The 15,765-nt window shown below is 34.7% G+C and overlaps 1 protein-coding gene across 1 annotated transcript in view; it reads right to left on the reverse strand.

Moving 5' to 3' along the window:
* The window catches only part of THSD7A (thrombospondin type 1 domain containing 7A), a 468,774-nt gene that overhangs the window by 81,117 nt on the left and 371,892 nt on the right, over window positions 1-15,765 (reverse strand). Inside the window, exons 10-11 of the mRNA XM_004045112.4 lie at window positions 10,279-10,411; window positions 8,930-9,033 (exon numbers count right to left, since the gene is read on the reverse strand). Of these exons, the coding sequence (XP_004045160.3) occupies window positions 8,930-9,033; window positions 10,279-10,411 (237 nt within the window). The remainder of the gene's footprint in view (window positions 1-8,929; window positions 9,034-10,278; window positions 10,412-15,765) is intronic.

Here is a 15,765-nt window from a genome sequence, read left to right on the forward strand (position 1 = left end):
TCTGTGTTATGCATACATGAATGCGTAAATGGAAGGCTACTGATGCAGCTCTGAAGCAGATCAAATGGAATTCTGAGTGTAATTGCTCATCTTCATTTTTGAAGAGGAATGAAATTTCCTTATTATTCAGGTTTCACAAGAAGGTGTTCTATTGCTCAGTGAATTACCCTTCAGCGTGTAAGGCCATGCACTCATTTTGTTTGAATAATCAGAATGAAATAAATTGCCTGATCCAAAATGGGCACATAGAAGTTCATTACAGGAAACAGAATAGGATCAGTGCCTTAGTGCAGTGAAAGCTGTTGGATTATATGTAGCAAATGGTCAAAGAGCTCTGTGACCTTATTTATTAAACTGAACAATATTAACATGGTTTATACCACTACACTAGTGTCTGGGTAGCATTAGAGACAGAACATGATCAGCTCATTGAGTAATTAGATGAGTGATTTTTTCCTATGGTTTTATGAAAAAAATGGCAATAGCGAGAATGAATCATGTAGAAATGAAGAAGAAAAAGCTTAATGTGAGTGTGAGCTAGTTACCAAGAGACCTAATTGTGCTTAGAAATAAGATCAAATCTATAAATAATCCAAGAGGGCTCCAGTTGTTTACTAGGTAGATATAATGATCCTGGTCTTTCTCTGTGTAAAAGAGATTTTCATTGACAAGTTTGCCAAATTATAGTTCCTAATTACAATTTGTTGAGTGTAGCCCTGGCACAATGGAAAGAAATGTACCTTCATTTTTGATTGATCCTAAATAGTTACCAATGATCCCCAGTCTCACTGATGCTTATAATATATGTGAGAATACTAGGATGAGAACTTTCTAGGAAATAATAATCAGTTCCCAGTGGAGTAGCTGAGACTGAGGTTGGCTAAGATCCCCAGTTGGGATCTGGGAAGGGTTAACTGCATCAGAACACATGGAGCATCCAAGAACAATCACAGACCCAGCACGGTGCCAAGCTTATTTTATGAGCTACTATTTAAAAAATGGCAAATGTTAATAAGCATTTTATGACAGATCTCCCAGAGAGATACAAAACGAAACCCAAAACCCCAAATTAACGAGGATGCTAATATTCATAGGAAGTTAAACATTTTAAAATATAAATAATTCTAGAAGTTTTAAATAATGGTATATATAAGTGCAGACTATAAAACCTGGGTAATAACTAATAAATATATCAGCCAAAAAAGAGATTAAAAATTATGTCTGTATAAAATTTCCTTAAAGCAAGCTCCTTCTCTTTTTCCTACCTAGTTCTTTTTCCACTTCTTTTTCTTTCTATTGAAGAACTCTCTTTTCATAATTAACAGATAATGTGCCCTGCCGGGATAAATTGGCCCAGATATTATGAGCCTAACCTCAATAATGCCTCTAAAATGTAACCTTTAAAAAAAGAGCAAAGTGCGTCAGAGTTTTCAGCAAAGGGTGAAGCAAGGCCCATCAACATAGATTAAACCATGTAACTTAAGCATATTTGTTCACAAAAAATAAGAGCATAAAATATAGTTAAATTACTGTATTGCACATTCCACATTTAGATTTAAGTTTAATAGGGGAGAATTAGAATTTTTCTTTTACCTTTTTTTTTTTTAAGGACCCTCCTTTTGTAATCTTTTTTTAACCAATAAATGACACAGGGTGAGGACTCCTAGGGCCAGGAGGACCTCTCCTATGCAAGGTATATTATTGAAGTATTTTTCTTTTTTGTGGTCTAGATTCGAGAATGCATCCAAATTATGTTGGCTTCCATCTAAAGAGACGAATGTCAGATTTTAGTGACCAGTGACATTACAACAGATGTTCCTTGGCAGGCAAGAAAACAGAGGGGCTGTTAGATTAGGCTAGACGGGGTAGACCCTAGAAAATATTAACTCTAGTTCCATCTAATCTACAGCAAGTACACTTGGCATGATTATCAACATGAAGATTGAGCAACAGCAAATTTGCTGTCATTTATGTGATATGTCTACCTTGAATCTTTGCAACTTTTAAAAATTCTACTCTTCGTAGAAACATGTCACAAACTAATAAACACTGGAATGATACACATTGAAGAAGTAGTTATTGACATTGCTTCTTAGGGCAGTTGTAAAGAAAAGAATAAACAAAGCATCCAAAATTGACATTATGGTCATATATTTCTAATGCAAATTTAATGGCAATTCTATCCATAGTTATTATGGCTAGGTTTCAATTACATAGCCACTGACCAATAATTTAGCCTTCTAAATACCATCTGAACTGTATAAATATGAACAGAGAGAAAAGACAGTGGAGGTTATAGTTCTATTCAAAGTTTATACACTAGTGACTTGAATAGTATGAAGGAAATATAAGCTGTCTATTCACACTTAAAAGTTAAAATGAAATATGGCCATACTTCATGTTATTTGCATTTCTCTTTTATTGACAATTTTATAGGGAAGATGCCTATTTCAAAGATCCTCTAAAATTTCCATAAGAGATTTAAGAATGATTCAAGATTTAAAGTTGCCAAATCGTGTCAATGTCTTCTTTAAAAATTTCTCTTTTTCCTCTCTCTTTTTAGTTCTTATGCCATTATACAAAATTTCCTGGAATATAACATTCTCAATACCCAAAGCCTTGTAAAAATCCTTCACTACTTCTCATTTTTTTAATGAGAAAAAGAAAAACAAAACTATCCTTGCCCCTTGCCTCTAACTCACTCACAGGAACCCTAGGCAAACTGGTCAATGAGCTGTTCCTAAACATAAAGATTTTACTTCTTGCCTTTTTGCTTGAGTCATCCTATATTTAAATGCTGTTTCTCTTTCACTATGCCCTATCAGTGGTTATCTCTTTTTTTTTCAATTCTTCAGTGATTATTGTGTATATACACTACTAATGTATTATTATGACTTGTAACCCAAGTCATGTATACCTATAGTATATTTTCTACCATACTAAGTTAACTGAATCTATTTGTTGTACATTTTTAATATCTCAAGAGGCTGGGCCTACTACCATGAAGGCAATGTGAAATATGTAGCATGCATTCAATAAATATTTATGAGAGAATGTATTATATTGAATTATATTCAGAAAGTTTGGATAGGTTTTTAGAAATTTGAGTTACTTGTTTTCACAGCTTTCTGAAAGAACATAATATTAACAAACATACAGCTCTGTACACTAAGATGATAGGAATTTTATTTAAAAGTACGGATCCTGCACTATTGCTATATACTGAGTTGTATCTCCCTCAAATCCACATGTTGAAATCACCAATGTGATGGTGGTATTTGAAGGTGAGGTCATGAGTGTGAGGTTCCTATGACGGGATTAATGCCCTTCTCAGATGAGACCTGAGTGCACTTTCTCTCTCCCTCTCCCTCTCCCTCCCTCTCTCTCTCTCTCTCTCTCTCTCTCTCACTCCCCTTGCTTTCTCTCTCTGCCTTGTTTTTTCTCTGTCATGTAACGGCACAGCGAGAAGATGGCTGTCTGCAAGTCAGGAAATAGGCCTTCGTCAAGAACCAAATTGGCTGGCACCTTGACCTGCACATGCACCAGAACTGTGAGAAATAAATTTTTGTTTAAGCTACTTGATCTATAGTGTTTTGTTATAGAAGCCCAAGAATCCTGATAAAACTATCAACACAACATTTTAAGCATTTGTTTTAGAAAAGATTTCTAATGTTTCTACAGAAACACTTGATGAACTTAAAGAAAATACCCATTATGTAGCAGAGTAGCTAATTCAATTTAGAGAAGATTGGGCAAAAATTACTGGTGATTCTGGGGATAATTGATATAAAATTCTGCTTCAGCATTATGCCACTTTTCCTTTTAAATGTAAAGGAATTGGGTCATAAATAAAAAATTCCTATGTGCTTTTCAAACTTTCAGGAATATATAAATTTTCTTTTAAAGTACTTTGTGTTCTAATATAATAGATCAGAAAAACTTTTCATATAGTTTTGACATATATAAAATATAGATTTTATCAAGACTGCATTTACTTGATTAGAAGAGACTCCACCTATATTCTTATTCCTGTGTTGCTTTAACTCATTTCTGAATAAGGATGATTCTCACAAATTTGCTTTAGAGTGAATGTCAGTGCTGAGATCACAAGTAAACAGTTTACAATTTTTAAAGAGGCTCTGGGAACACAATTGCTTCCCAAATCTTTTGAAATATGTCATCACAGATAGTTCCTCCAATCTGAAAAATTATGCTATTAATAGTATTAAGAGTAAAAATGAAAGTATGTCTATAAAGGCCACTTTATTTTATTGTTAACAGGTGGTTAAAAGTAGGTGCAGGCCTAGGAGGCATGGCTAGTAAGGTGATAAGAAGGAATTTCTGTTATATTTTTCTGTCAATATGGAAGGGTCCAGACATTGGAGAAGAACTGAATCATAATAGGTGACCTTTTAAGTGTTGGGCTGAATGGCACATATTATATGAGACACACACATTCTCTCTTTTCTATGTGTACTTAGTAAATTAACTCTGAATGTCCAGCTTTTAAGTATAATTTATCATGTTCTAGACAAGGGAATTTTGAAGGCTGGAATATTTTTCTCTCTTGTCTTCCATAGCCCATGTATTTTCTGGTTTCACCTTTAGCCCCTTTTTGATTTTAATTTTTACTACTAAAGTTCTTAGAGTCAACATTTTATTCCTAACCTCCCCCAAAAAGAATGCTGCAATTTCATCCTTAAAGGCAGATATTTTACTATTGTCCCAGTCTTTAAAATCTACTACTTTCATAACTATAAAATAGTTCTTTTATTGCTGAATTGAATTTGTATACATCTTCCCAAGTGACAAGATAAATTCCAGGGATTTTCTGATCCTATTGGGGTAATGACTATTCAGTATTATTAGAAGTTCTGACTACAACATTGGTTACATGGCTTTTGGGTTTAGATCAAGGGTCAGCAATTTTTTTCTGTAAAAGACTACATGGTAAATATTTTTGGCTTTGTAGGCCATATGGGTCTGTCATAACTACTCAATTGTGCCTTGTATCATGAAAGCAGCCCTAGGCAATATGTAAAAAAATGGCTGTGGCTGTGTTCTGATAAATCTAATTACAAAAAACAGGCTGCGGACTGGATTTAGCTCACAGGCCATATAGTTTACTGACTCCTGGTATGGACAAATAGATTGATAAAAGTCATGAAGTAAACATTTCTATCTCTAGAATCATACAATGGTAAAGTTAGCTATCTCATATCTTAGTTACATGATATTATTCAAGTGGGAGTACAAGGACACAATAATTTAAAGTTAATAACATTTAAGTTAAATTCTTTAAAAGAAATGCTTAAAGAATCTACAAGTGCAAACTTGTTAGAGAAAAAAGAAATCTATTAATGATAAGGTATAATCGCTGTTATTCATATATATAATACAAGTTGCATTTTAGAGTTCTTAGCTTTTTTATAATTTCAGCAATTCACTCTATGGAAATGTTACCCGAATTTCCATCTGCCATCTTATGGTATCCTACAGCTACATTTCTACATTTCAAGTGCATACCTGAATATTTCCACTTGGCTAACCCTGCCATGGCCTCAAATATAAAATGTATAAAATATACTTTCCAAAATTAGCTCTACTGTTAGACCTAGAATTTTCACCAATATAACTATTCTTAAATTAAAAATGTTGGAGTTAAAGAATCATATGATCAACTTTGACTCTTTTATTTTTATCTCTCTTCTATTGTCTGCTACTAAGTCCCAAAAATATTTCCCTCTACCGTATGTCCACAATTTATTTATTTTTGCCTATTTCATATTACTGTTGTTTCTATGACTTCAACCTTGCATTGCTACAGCAGCATACTAGCTGGCATTCAGGCCCATGTATCTTATCTTTCTAATTTATTCTGTACACGCTGACAGATAAAACACTGCTTTCATCAGGTCCTTGCTCATACCACTTATCGAACAAGGTCTAAAATACTGATCTTGACATTTATAGCCTTCCACGAAATCACCCCAGGCTCCAGATCACATCTTCAGAGCTCAATCCACCCACTTTTCTGTGAACACATTTAATGTTTTTGTTTTTCTTACCTCAAACACTTAGCTTATAGAATTGATCTTATCTTGTATTCTTTTAGCCTCTCTACTTCTTCTAATATTATGGTACAAGTCAAGTCCCAACCCATATTTTAAGTCTTTCCTCAGCTCTTCAGCTTCAAATGATTGGCTTTGCAATTGATAAGTTTCAGTCTTTAATTCTTGTTAGCTGACATTAACAGTGATCTAATTTCCCTAAAAAATATAAGCTCTCTGGTTTAAAGATCTTCATTCTTTCCTAACATTTATAGCTTTTTCTACAGTCTTCCAAATGCAAAAACAGTGGAATGAGTAATTGAAATGAGAAATTCTGATGTGCTAGGGGGGACAGAGAGCAGCTTCTCTATAGTCTTTGTTGATTGATTTAATGTTTACTATATAATTATTTTTGTCATAAAAATAGCACAAGTTCATTTTTTTATTTAAGTCTCTGACCACACAAGTAAGGATAAAGACGAAAATAGCAAGAACTTGGCGAATTAATAATGTGGAGTTCTGAAAACAGCCATGACCATCAAAGGAAGAAAATTTTGTCTTCTTGCAATTAGTAAAAGATACTTCTACATTCTTAAGATTCTACACTTCATGTTTCTATAGAAATATAAGCTGTACGAAAAAGCAGTCTTTCATCTACTCAGGAAACAAAGAAAAAGACTGTCTTCACATGGAAGTTAAAGTGATTGTTCTAAATATATTTATGAATATATCACTTGTTATAATGCAACTTTCACTTCCCAGATATCCTGAAAATGGGTAAGTTTGCTGAGGTACAACAAGTTGTTTGACAAATATGCCAAGATTAGGAAGCACTATGTAAGTACAGGCAGAGAAAGAGACACCAGTAATAGGAAATCAAAAATGGAACAATCAGAAAGATAGGAGAAAGTCACACACTGAAGATGCTAAAGACCCTTTTATCACAGGGGGAGTGAGTAACAAGTATTCACTACTACAGGGTGGCCACCCAGGATGAAGAATGAACAGTTTTCCGATTTGGAAATGCAAAGGTTGCTGGTAATCACAGAAAGAATAGTTTTTGTACAGACTGTGTGTCAAAACCCAAAAGGCCCATATACATAAATTCACTTGGGTTATGAACAAACAGGAAGAGGGAAGAAATTAACATTTAATGAAGACAACATGTGCCAACTACTCTAAGGCTTTTGTGTTCTTAGCCTTAAAGGGAGGAAATGAATCATCCAAGGTTGTGCAGCTTATACGTCATTATTTGGAAGTGAGGCTGTTTTCACACTTGTGCTGCTTCTACTGATCTTGTATTTCCTCCAGTGGTGTTTTATAAAGATATGGCTTTCATCTGCTTTACCTAATTTTTTTTCACATTTTGATCTCTGGGTATTGTTTGTGCATCTATTATGAAAATTTGAATAATCCTAAAATATCATTTGGTCCAAACCCCTCTTTTTTTTTAATCTAAATAAATTGAGGTCCAGAAGGTGAAGGGATGAGTAAGACACACTGTATTAGTAAAAGAATGGAGACTAAAACTTATGTTTCCTGATTCCCAAACTCATGCTCATTTTCATTATAACCTCTATATAGAACCCAAAATATATGCAAATCAATGCCTGATTCAAGAAGGAGTTAGCAGGGCATGACAAGAAGATCTCATATCACTCAATTTCTTAAAGAATGATTTGAAATGGAGGAGAACAACTTTCAGTTCTATATACTTAAGTCTCTATAACTGTAAAGGGAGTCACAGTTATGTTTTACCCAAAGTTGATGGTGGGAGATACATAATGAAAATTATGCAAATAAAATAAAATCCTATAAACTACTGCAACTAGGAATTTAAAATTATTTGGAAACTTAAGTTTTATGTTCCAGAAGAAGACTTCTAAAAGGAAGATTATAAAAATAGGGGATTTTTTTTTTTTTACAAAGCAGAAGCATTTTTTTCTTAAAAAGGCAGTTTTTTCCACTGTACAGAAAATGAAGTCCCAGATCAAATCAGCAAAAACTGGAATTCTGCTCTATATCTTCAAATTTTTGTATCAACATGAAATACGTAACTACACATGGGAGAGCAAAATATGTTTTTTATAAATTAAAGTTGCTTGCATATTCAATTATGTATTATGCTACATTTTAAATACACAGCAGGAGCTGTATGCTATAAGTCAATATGAGTAAAAATAATCATGTGCTCTTTAAAGACTGAATTTGCTATGTCTGGAAGAAAGAACATATTCCAAATCTTGAGTTTCTATATTCTCTATAATATCTAGTAAATAATTATGGCAAGGTTGAACATTCTCATTACCCATTTCTGCAAGATTCCATGTTATTTAGTGGTGCAGATTGTAATTAAGTAAATAAGTCTGCCATTTAAAAATCAGTACTAAATATGAACAGAATTGTGGATAGCCATGAAAATGAAAGAGATGTCATTCTGAGAACTTCTGAAGAAGTTAACTAATTCTATTACATTGTATGTATGCACATATATAATGCATATAGGCAAGGAGGTAAGAATCTTATTGCTTATTAAGGTGGCAAGCAAAATGCTGTGGAATACTGTAATCTAAAAACAAACAAACAAACAAACAAAAAAGCTTCAGTGTACCATTTATGTCATAACTGAAAGCTTGGCCTGACTTTCTTTCAGACGTAAATGAGAGAAAAATTCAAGAATTATGAGCTAATGCCAAAGAACAATGGGAACAATTTAAAAAGACATGTTTCTATGTCCTGATGTTTTGTGGAATGGCTCATAGCAGATTTATATCTGCTTTGCTCTGTTTGCTAAGCATGGTGTCCAAGTGGCAAATGCATCAAAACAGTAGTTAAACTAGCGATGCTGGAGAAATGAACTGTGGAATGGGGCCTCCCACCTCTTGCCTGTCGCCCAGGCCCACAGCCTTCCTGTGCTCCAGGGCTGTCTTGTTGCACGCTCCAAGGGACTAATTGGCATCTGCGCCATTTGTGAGTCTTCCACCTACAAGACAGGAACAGAAGCCCAGTGGAGAAGAAGCAAAAATGCCAGCAAATCACAGAGACACAGCAGCATGGAAACACGACTTTGACCACTGCAAACACAGTTATTTAGCAATGCTCAGTTCTATCTAAATTTAATTTAGATCTCCATCTAGGCTTTAGAAGAAGTAACATTAAATATAAAAGTACTTTCTCTGGCAGTGAAGACAAGAGTACATCATTGTCAAGTTCTATAGGACTCTACAGAGAACATTTAGACTTTTTAATGATTAGGACTGCCAACAAATGCACCAGATGGCCCCAGAAGTGATGCATGCCATTTAAATAATGTATATTTATTTTATTCAAGTTATGAAACTGTATTCAAGTCATGAGTCTTTTGTATAGTGCTCTTTTGGTTAGCATTGTAGGAGTATCTCAGCAACTGTAATTATAATATGCTTTACAAAAACAAATTCCAAAAATAAATAAGTTTGAACCAGTAGTTGTCAATGTTCATGGTGTAAGTATACAATGATAGTATTTGTCATCTCAGAATTAAAGACTGATATATTAAGATGCCAAATTTGACAATGTCATCTTAAATATTTATTCTGTGATTACACTTTTCATTAATTGATGCCATAATACTTCATTTGCTGTCAGGACTGCAAATGTATACGTCAGATTTCTATTAGATAATTTCTGTCTTCATCATGAGGAGGTAAAATTTCTCTAACAAATTATCAAGATGATATATAGCTTCGAGAACTATAATTTTATTTGAGGTGATCACAAATGAACAGAACAGCCATCTTACTAGCATCATTGAGATACAGATGTCATTTCCTGAGCCAGAATGCAAGCATTTATGATTACAAACAGGTGCTCTTTGGAGCAGGGGAGTAATGCTTAGGCTAGTCTTCTAAGTGAAAAAGAATTTCTTCCTAAAGTGTACATGTTTCATAATTATTAATCACTTTTCAGCATTTCTTGTACATTATATCAACATAAGACATTTCCCCAAACTACTGGAGCTAACACCACACCTTGGAAATTTATACAAATATTTGCCTCCTTGTACATCATTTCAGTAGCACAGCAGCTCTGCTGAAGAGACAAGAATGGCAGCTACAGCCATAAACATCCCAACTCCATTGAGCCTGTGGAAGGAACAGTGTTGACTTCCTTTCCTTATCCTAGGAAAGGATGTGGAGTTGACGTATTTGTTCAGCTCCTCCCTCACGACGCATTTCTCTAACCCTACCTGTAGCTTTGGCACGCTTGAGGTGCCTCACAGGCCTTCTCTTCATAGAGGGGATCTGTGCAGTCTCGGCCCCCGTTGGCTGGCAGCTGAATGATGACCCGATGCCTAGACTGCTTCCTGATACTGGAGTCCCCTGCAATGAAGCAGTTTTTTTAACCTCTGTACTTTACACTGATGAGATAATCTCTAAATACCAGTCTGTGTGAAGAAATTACATTGCCTCCAGCTACATGTGCTTTGACATCCCTGAGAGGCTTCACCTGGTCTAGACATTCACTAAATTCTCCCAAAGACCATTTATATCAAAAACCCAATCAATTCATATTTAAAAATAGAGAAAATGTGAAGAATGGAGAAAACAGTTCTGTAGCCAATTAGCCTTCCTAAGGTGCAGTTACAAAGTAATTGCTCTTTTGTATAATTCTTTCCCTTAAGGAATGTGACAGATCTAATTAATTTATTTTCCTCTACCTTAAATTTATTGTCATGCTATTTTGCCTAGCCCTGTTTATCACATGGGACTCATATACATGTAATGAATCTTCTTTAGGAGAATATATTCAGTGCTATAATGTGAAATTTTATTTCTTTGTTATTCATTTAATTTGAAATGCATAACTTGTAAATTATTCCGGTCATTTATTATTCATGTTAGACAGTCTAAGATCTTCAATTCAGGTCACATTCTAAACATCAGGGATCTAAGTAGTAAAATGAAAGTGGTTTCTTAGAGGCAGACACAGACTTTTTAGAGAAGCAGTCAAAATAGCAATAATTACTATAAATAAGTAACTCTAAAGTATGTTAAAAATGGAAAAAATTAAGATATACTTTCAATAAAGACATCAACTTGACAGTATGACTGATGTAAGGATTCAAAAATCTTTTAGTATACAGATCATATAGCGTATAAAACTTGCCAACTTTAATAAAATATATTTCAACTAAGATTACATACACTTTAACGATGAATAGCTGCATGGCACAGGGCTTTACTTACAAAATAATTCTCTAAAGAATTATGTTAATAGAATCCTCCTGATGCATTTTCATTATTTTGCAAGATCTTCAAATATTTCATACATAGACTACAGGAACAGAAATATTTTAAAGGATTAGCAGCTCCTAACAATTAATGTTTAATCAGAAATCAAATGAAACCTTTTTAAAAGATACTGTGGTGGTGGAGAAAGTATGATTTGATGATTAGAACATTCCCATAATGGAATATCCTTTCACATTAAGTCAAAGATCTTCTTCAACACGGTCTGGGCAACTGCCTCACTGCCATGTTTAGAGAGGATTTCTGTATTGGATGGGAGAATGGATCAGTACATGGCTGACTTCATAGGAGAATCTCTTTAACAACAACAACAAATTTCTGGGCCTATATCCAGGACTACTAAATCAGAATCTGGAAGCTGTGTTTGGGTATAGGATATTTAAAAATCTTGCCAGGTATTTGGGATGAAGGACCAGGTTTGAAATCTACTGTAATACATGACCTTGTACGACCTATCCCAATGTAAGATTCTGGGCTTACATGTAACTTTTTAGAATTATTATTCCCGTTGTGGGGTGTAATCTGTACTATTAATGATGGCATAACTATTTTAATGAACAAGCGGGATACTACAGGTAATGGAGTAGGGAATTGGGGGCTAGAAGTATTGGGCAGCAGAGAATTAAAGTATTTGAAAATATTGTCATGGACTTTTAATTGTAGCAGTAGTTTGAATGCCAGCTGCAACTTTTACACGTTAAATATAATTTATCTAGGGAAGATCTAAGAAATGTCAACAGGACTTTTAATAAATTGCTAATGCAGTCTCCATCTATTATATTGTGAAAATGACCTGTATTTTAAGGCCCAGGTGATAAATTCCTTTAATAATTCAGAGCTAGGGAAAATTTTGTTTCCCTGGACAATCTGTTAAGAATTCAGTGTACTTCTATTTTTTGTTTTGGTCACCAGAATCTCAGAGCTAATTTTCTTCTCAATTGAAGGAGCTTGCCTCAGCTTTGATTTTCTAGCATAATTTTTCTCTCCCTCTTCCTTTTACCCCCTCCCTACTCACTACCTGGCTTTGCCCTTCTTTCACAATTTCTATTTTTTTCTTTTGTTTTATGTTTATGATCTGTCCATAATCTTTTTTTTTTTTTTTTAAAGTATACAAACTAATTAGACTCATCATTTGTTTAACATTGGGGGAAGCAGGGAGGTTTCTGTTTGTTTTTTAATGGGGAGGTAAGACGTAAAGGGCTCAAATGGGTTTTTGTTTCCCAGTTGGTCAAAAGTCTTGGAGGCAATTACTCTCCAATCTGCAGATAGAGGACAGACACAGGATTAAGACCAGGGGATTTGGGGGCTGGTGGAGACAATGAGTTCTGCATTAGTGGCACCTCATAGACTAAAGCTCCTACTTATTAACTACCTAGATGGCACCTGGTGCATAGCCAGGGCTGTTCTACTTGAGGAAGCAGCTACCAAACATTAATGTTTCAATTCTATTTTGTTTGTTGATTTGAAAGAAAAAATGTCACTTAGAATACATTTCTGAAACATTCTCCTAATGCCTTCTCATCACAAACTCCACAAATTAGTACTAGATATATAAGACTATGATGACTCTCTTCACGTCCTTAATGGATTCCAGAGTGGCAATCCATTTATTCTTATAAAAAGTTCAAATTCCTTAACCTGGTACAGCCTACAGGATAGAGATTGTTACCTGATTAAAGTGGAACTCTTCAAAGATATGACACCCATAGAAGAAGTTTAATGGGGTTACACAGGAAGTGTCATGACATCTATGTTTTTACCCATTGGGAGGTCTGTTTCTTCTCATATTGCAGTTAAGAAATCGCTTGTGTACTCAAAGTTACAGCGCTGTAGAGCTTTGCCGGGTTATAGAGTCCTCAGATCAGAGAGCAGAAAAAAAGGAAGCTATACAGCACACATTAAAAACAAAAAATGAAAGTTTCCTCATCAATAACTTGAGCTGGCAAACTGGGAATTTTATACCTTTCATCATCCCCTGCTTGTATTTATGCTCATTTTATTATATGTGGTTGATATATTTGTAGTGTTTCTATTCATCTGTGTGTTTTATACCTAAGACAAGAATCACATACAGTGAGTGCTTAATAAATATTTGCTGAATGCACAAACACATTTATTTCACATCTTCTCAACTGGATTATTAGTTAGCACCTTCTATTTCTTTCCACTTATTCCTTTATAGTGGTAAGTGCACAGGTACCAATGTTGTGCATTAAGGATTAATAAAAATAAGCTATCACTTTGTTTTCATTGGAAATAACAAGTACAGGAAAAATAAGGGCACCTGCCTGTGACGTTTGTGCTTAAAAATGCCTATCCAGGATAGGAATGGAAAAAACAGATCGTACATCTAGCAAATAATCATGTGATGATGGGGTACACAGATTCAGAAGATATGGAATCTCTCACACAGTTATAGCATTTTTCAGATATCTTAAGACATTCAAAAGAAATTTCACCGAGAAATTACTTGATGAAAAGGATTTAAAAGGCAGGCAAAACTGATTCATTAAACTGGATATGGGATGGATTGCAGGTTGAAGCAGCACAGTAATAGGAAATTGAAAGGGAAATGTTTCATGCAAGAAGCAAAATGTAAAGGTAGTATTCAGATCTTTGGTGGTAATTCTAGTGTTCTAGTGATTTAGGACTAGAGGAAGAAGCCTCTGCAATATTCCTTCTATTTCTCAACACAATAAATGCAGCAAGAAAAAAAAGGAGCAAACAGAATTTGAGCAACCAAATATATTATTTGATCAAAAGTACTGATTTTTTAAAATTAGAGGTACAAATAATTTATGTGCATAAGGTACTTCTATTTTTTTAAATGCCCTCTGTCAAAATTTACAAAAATTTGAAAAACACGTTAGCAAGTGCACTGGTCTCAGGATTAAACTACACTCCACTTAATACTGATCTTTATCAGCATTGATTTTTCAAGGGATATTTTAGAAGAAGGCTGAATAACATTTCAAACAACTCTTTTAGTTCTTCCTGGAATCCTACTATTCTGTTTTATTTTGTGCAATAGTATTGTGTATTTGACTTCTTTAAAGTGATTTTAAAAAGAAGGATACTCCTGCACTTTAATAAGCCCAACATCCTTGTAAAATTTAGACTTTACTCACAGAACTAAGTAAAAAGAACCACCCCAACTTTGAATTAATTTTCTGTTGCTATTACCTCTCTTTGAACATTCAACTTTGCTTAGCATTTTTAAATGGTGTGTGTAAATTGGTGTAATTTCAAAATGATACTTGGATTATTTCCATTTCTTATGAAATAATGAAAAAAACTAACCTCATGCCATTGCTTTATTTTCTTCACAACAAAAGGCTAGCTTTCTATAACACCATTGTCTCCTTATTCTCAGTTACAGCAGTCTACAGGCAAAACAGAAAAAACTGCTTCTAGAGCACAAAGCATCTTGGCACTGTTATCCAACAATGACCCTTCTATCACTCTCCAGTCTTTAAAAAATTTTTATTTCCTCAAATACCCAACTGAGGTGATTTTTTAAAAATCGGAGTGCCTAGGTTTAGGGTTTCTGAAAACCTTTTGTTCTAGGAGAAACAACATGAGCTGCCAAATAAAACAGTCAGCACTCATTCCTTGCTCCGGATGACATGACCCGTGTTCAGGGAAACACTGCTCTGCCTCTTAGAGAGTCTCTTGCTTCCAAGAGAGCCGATTCCCGAGTTGGCATTTTTGCACTCTCTTGCCACCACCATCTCAGGAACACCAGGAGAGAATAGTATCCTAGTGGTACCATGCATTTTTACTTACAGAGGTTTCCTACCTTCCCCCAAGAGACCAACCCAACTAAACCCATTATGCCTCACATGCCTGTCACTCACCACAAGAAATGAGCCCTCCCCAGCTCCAGGTCATTCATCATCACCCGGACCCACAGCACTATCTACCCGCATAACACGATTCAGTTTCTCATTCCTTTACATCCTCTAGCGCTTCTACCGCTGCGCCCACTGGAACACATGATCTCTCATCTTCAGTCTCTTCTGGGAAAGTTTCCTTCACATCTTGGGCTCCAGTGGGCTGGTCGTTCCAAAATCACATCTTTCTCACAGTCATTTAAGGCTTTCCTGATGTCTCTAATCCTCACTTGGAATTCTTTCATGTGGTTCATCTTTCAAGAAGATCTCTTGTACCTCCTTTTCAATATGATTTTTCTTAATATATTTGCTCTGACATGATTATTCCATTCCCTTCCTTAGAGCTCTTTGTGTTTTACCATTACATTTTGTTATTGAACCATGTAAGTCTTACATTATCTGGGCTGTGCAGAAGAGTTCTATATGTTAAATGCAATTAAAAGCTTCCTTGATGTCTGGGACTGTGATTTCTCTATACGACCATTAGTGTGCTAGTTATATACAGAAATCAATAAATAAGTAATTAAATAG

Source organism: Gorilla gorilla, chromosome 6 (genome assembly GCF_029281585.2).
Source record: "Gorilla gorilla gorilla isolate KB3781 chromosome 6, NHGRI_mGorGor1-v2.1_pri, whole genome shotgun sequence".
Classification (NCBI taxonomy): domain Eukaryota; kingdom Metazoa; phylum Chordata; class Mammalia; order Primates; family Hominidae; genus Gorilla; species Gorilla gorilla.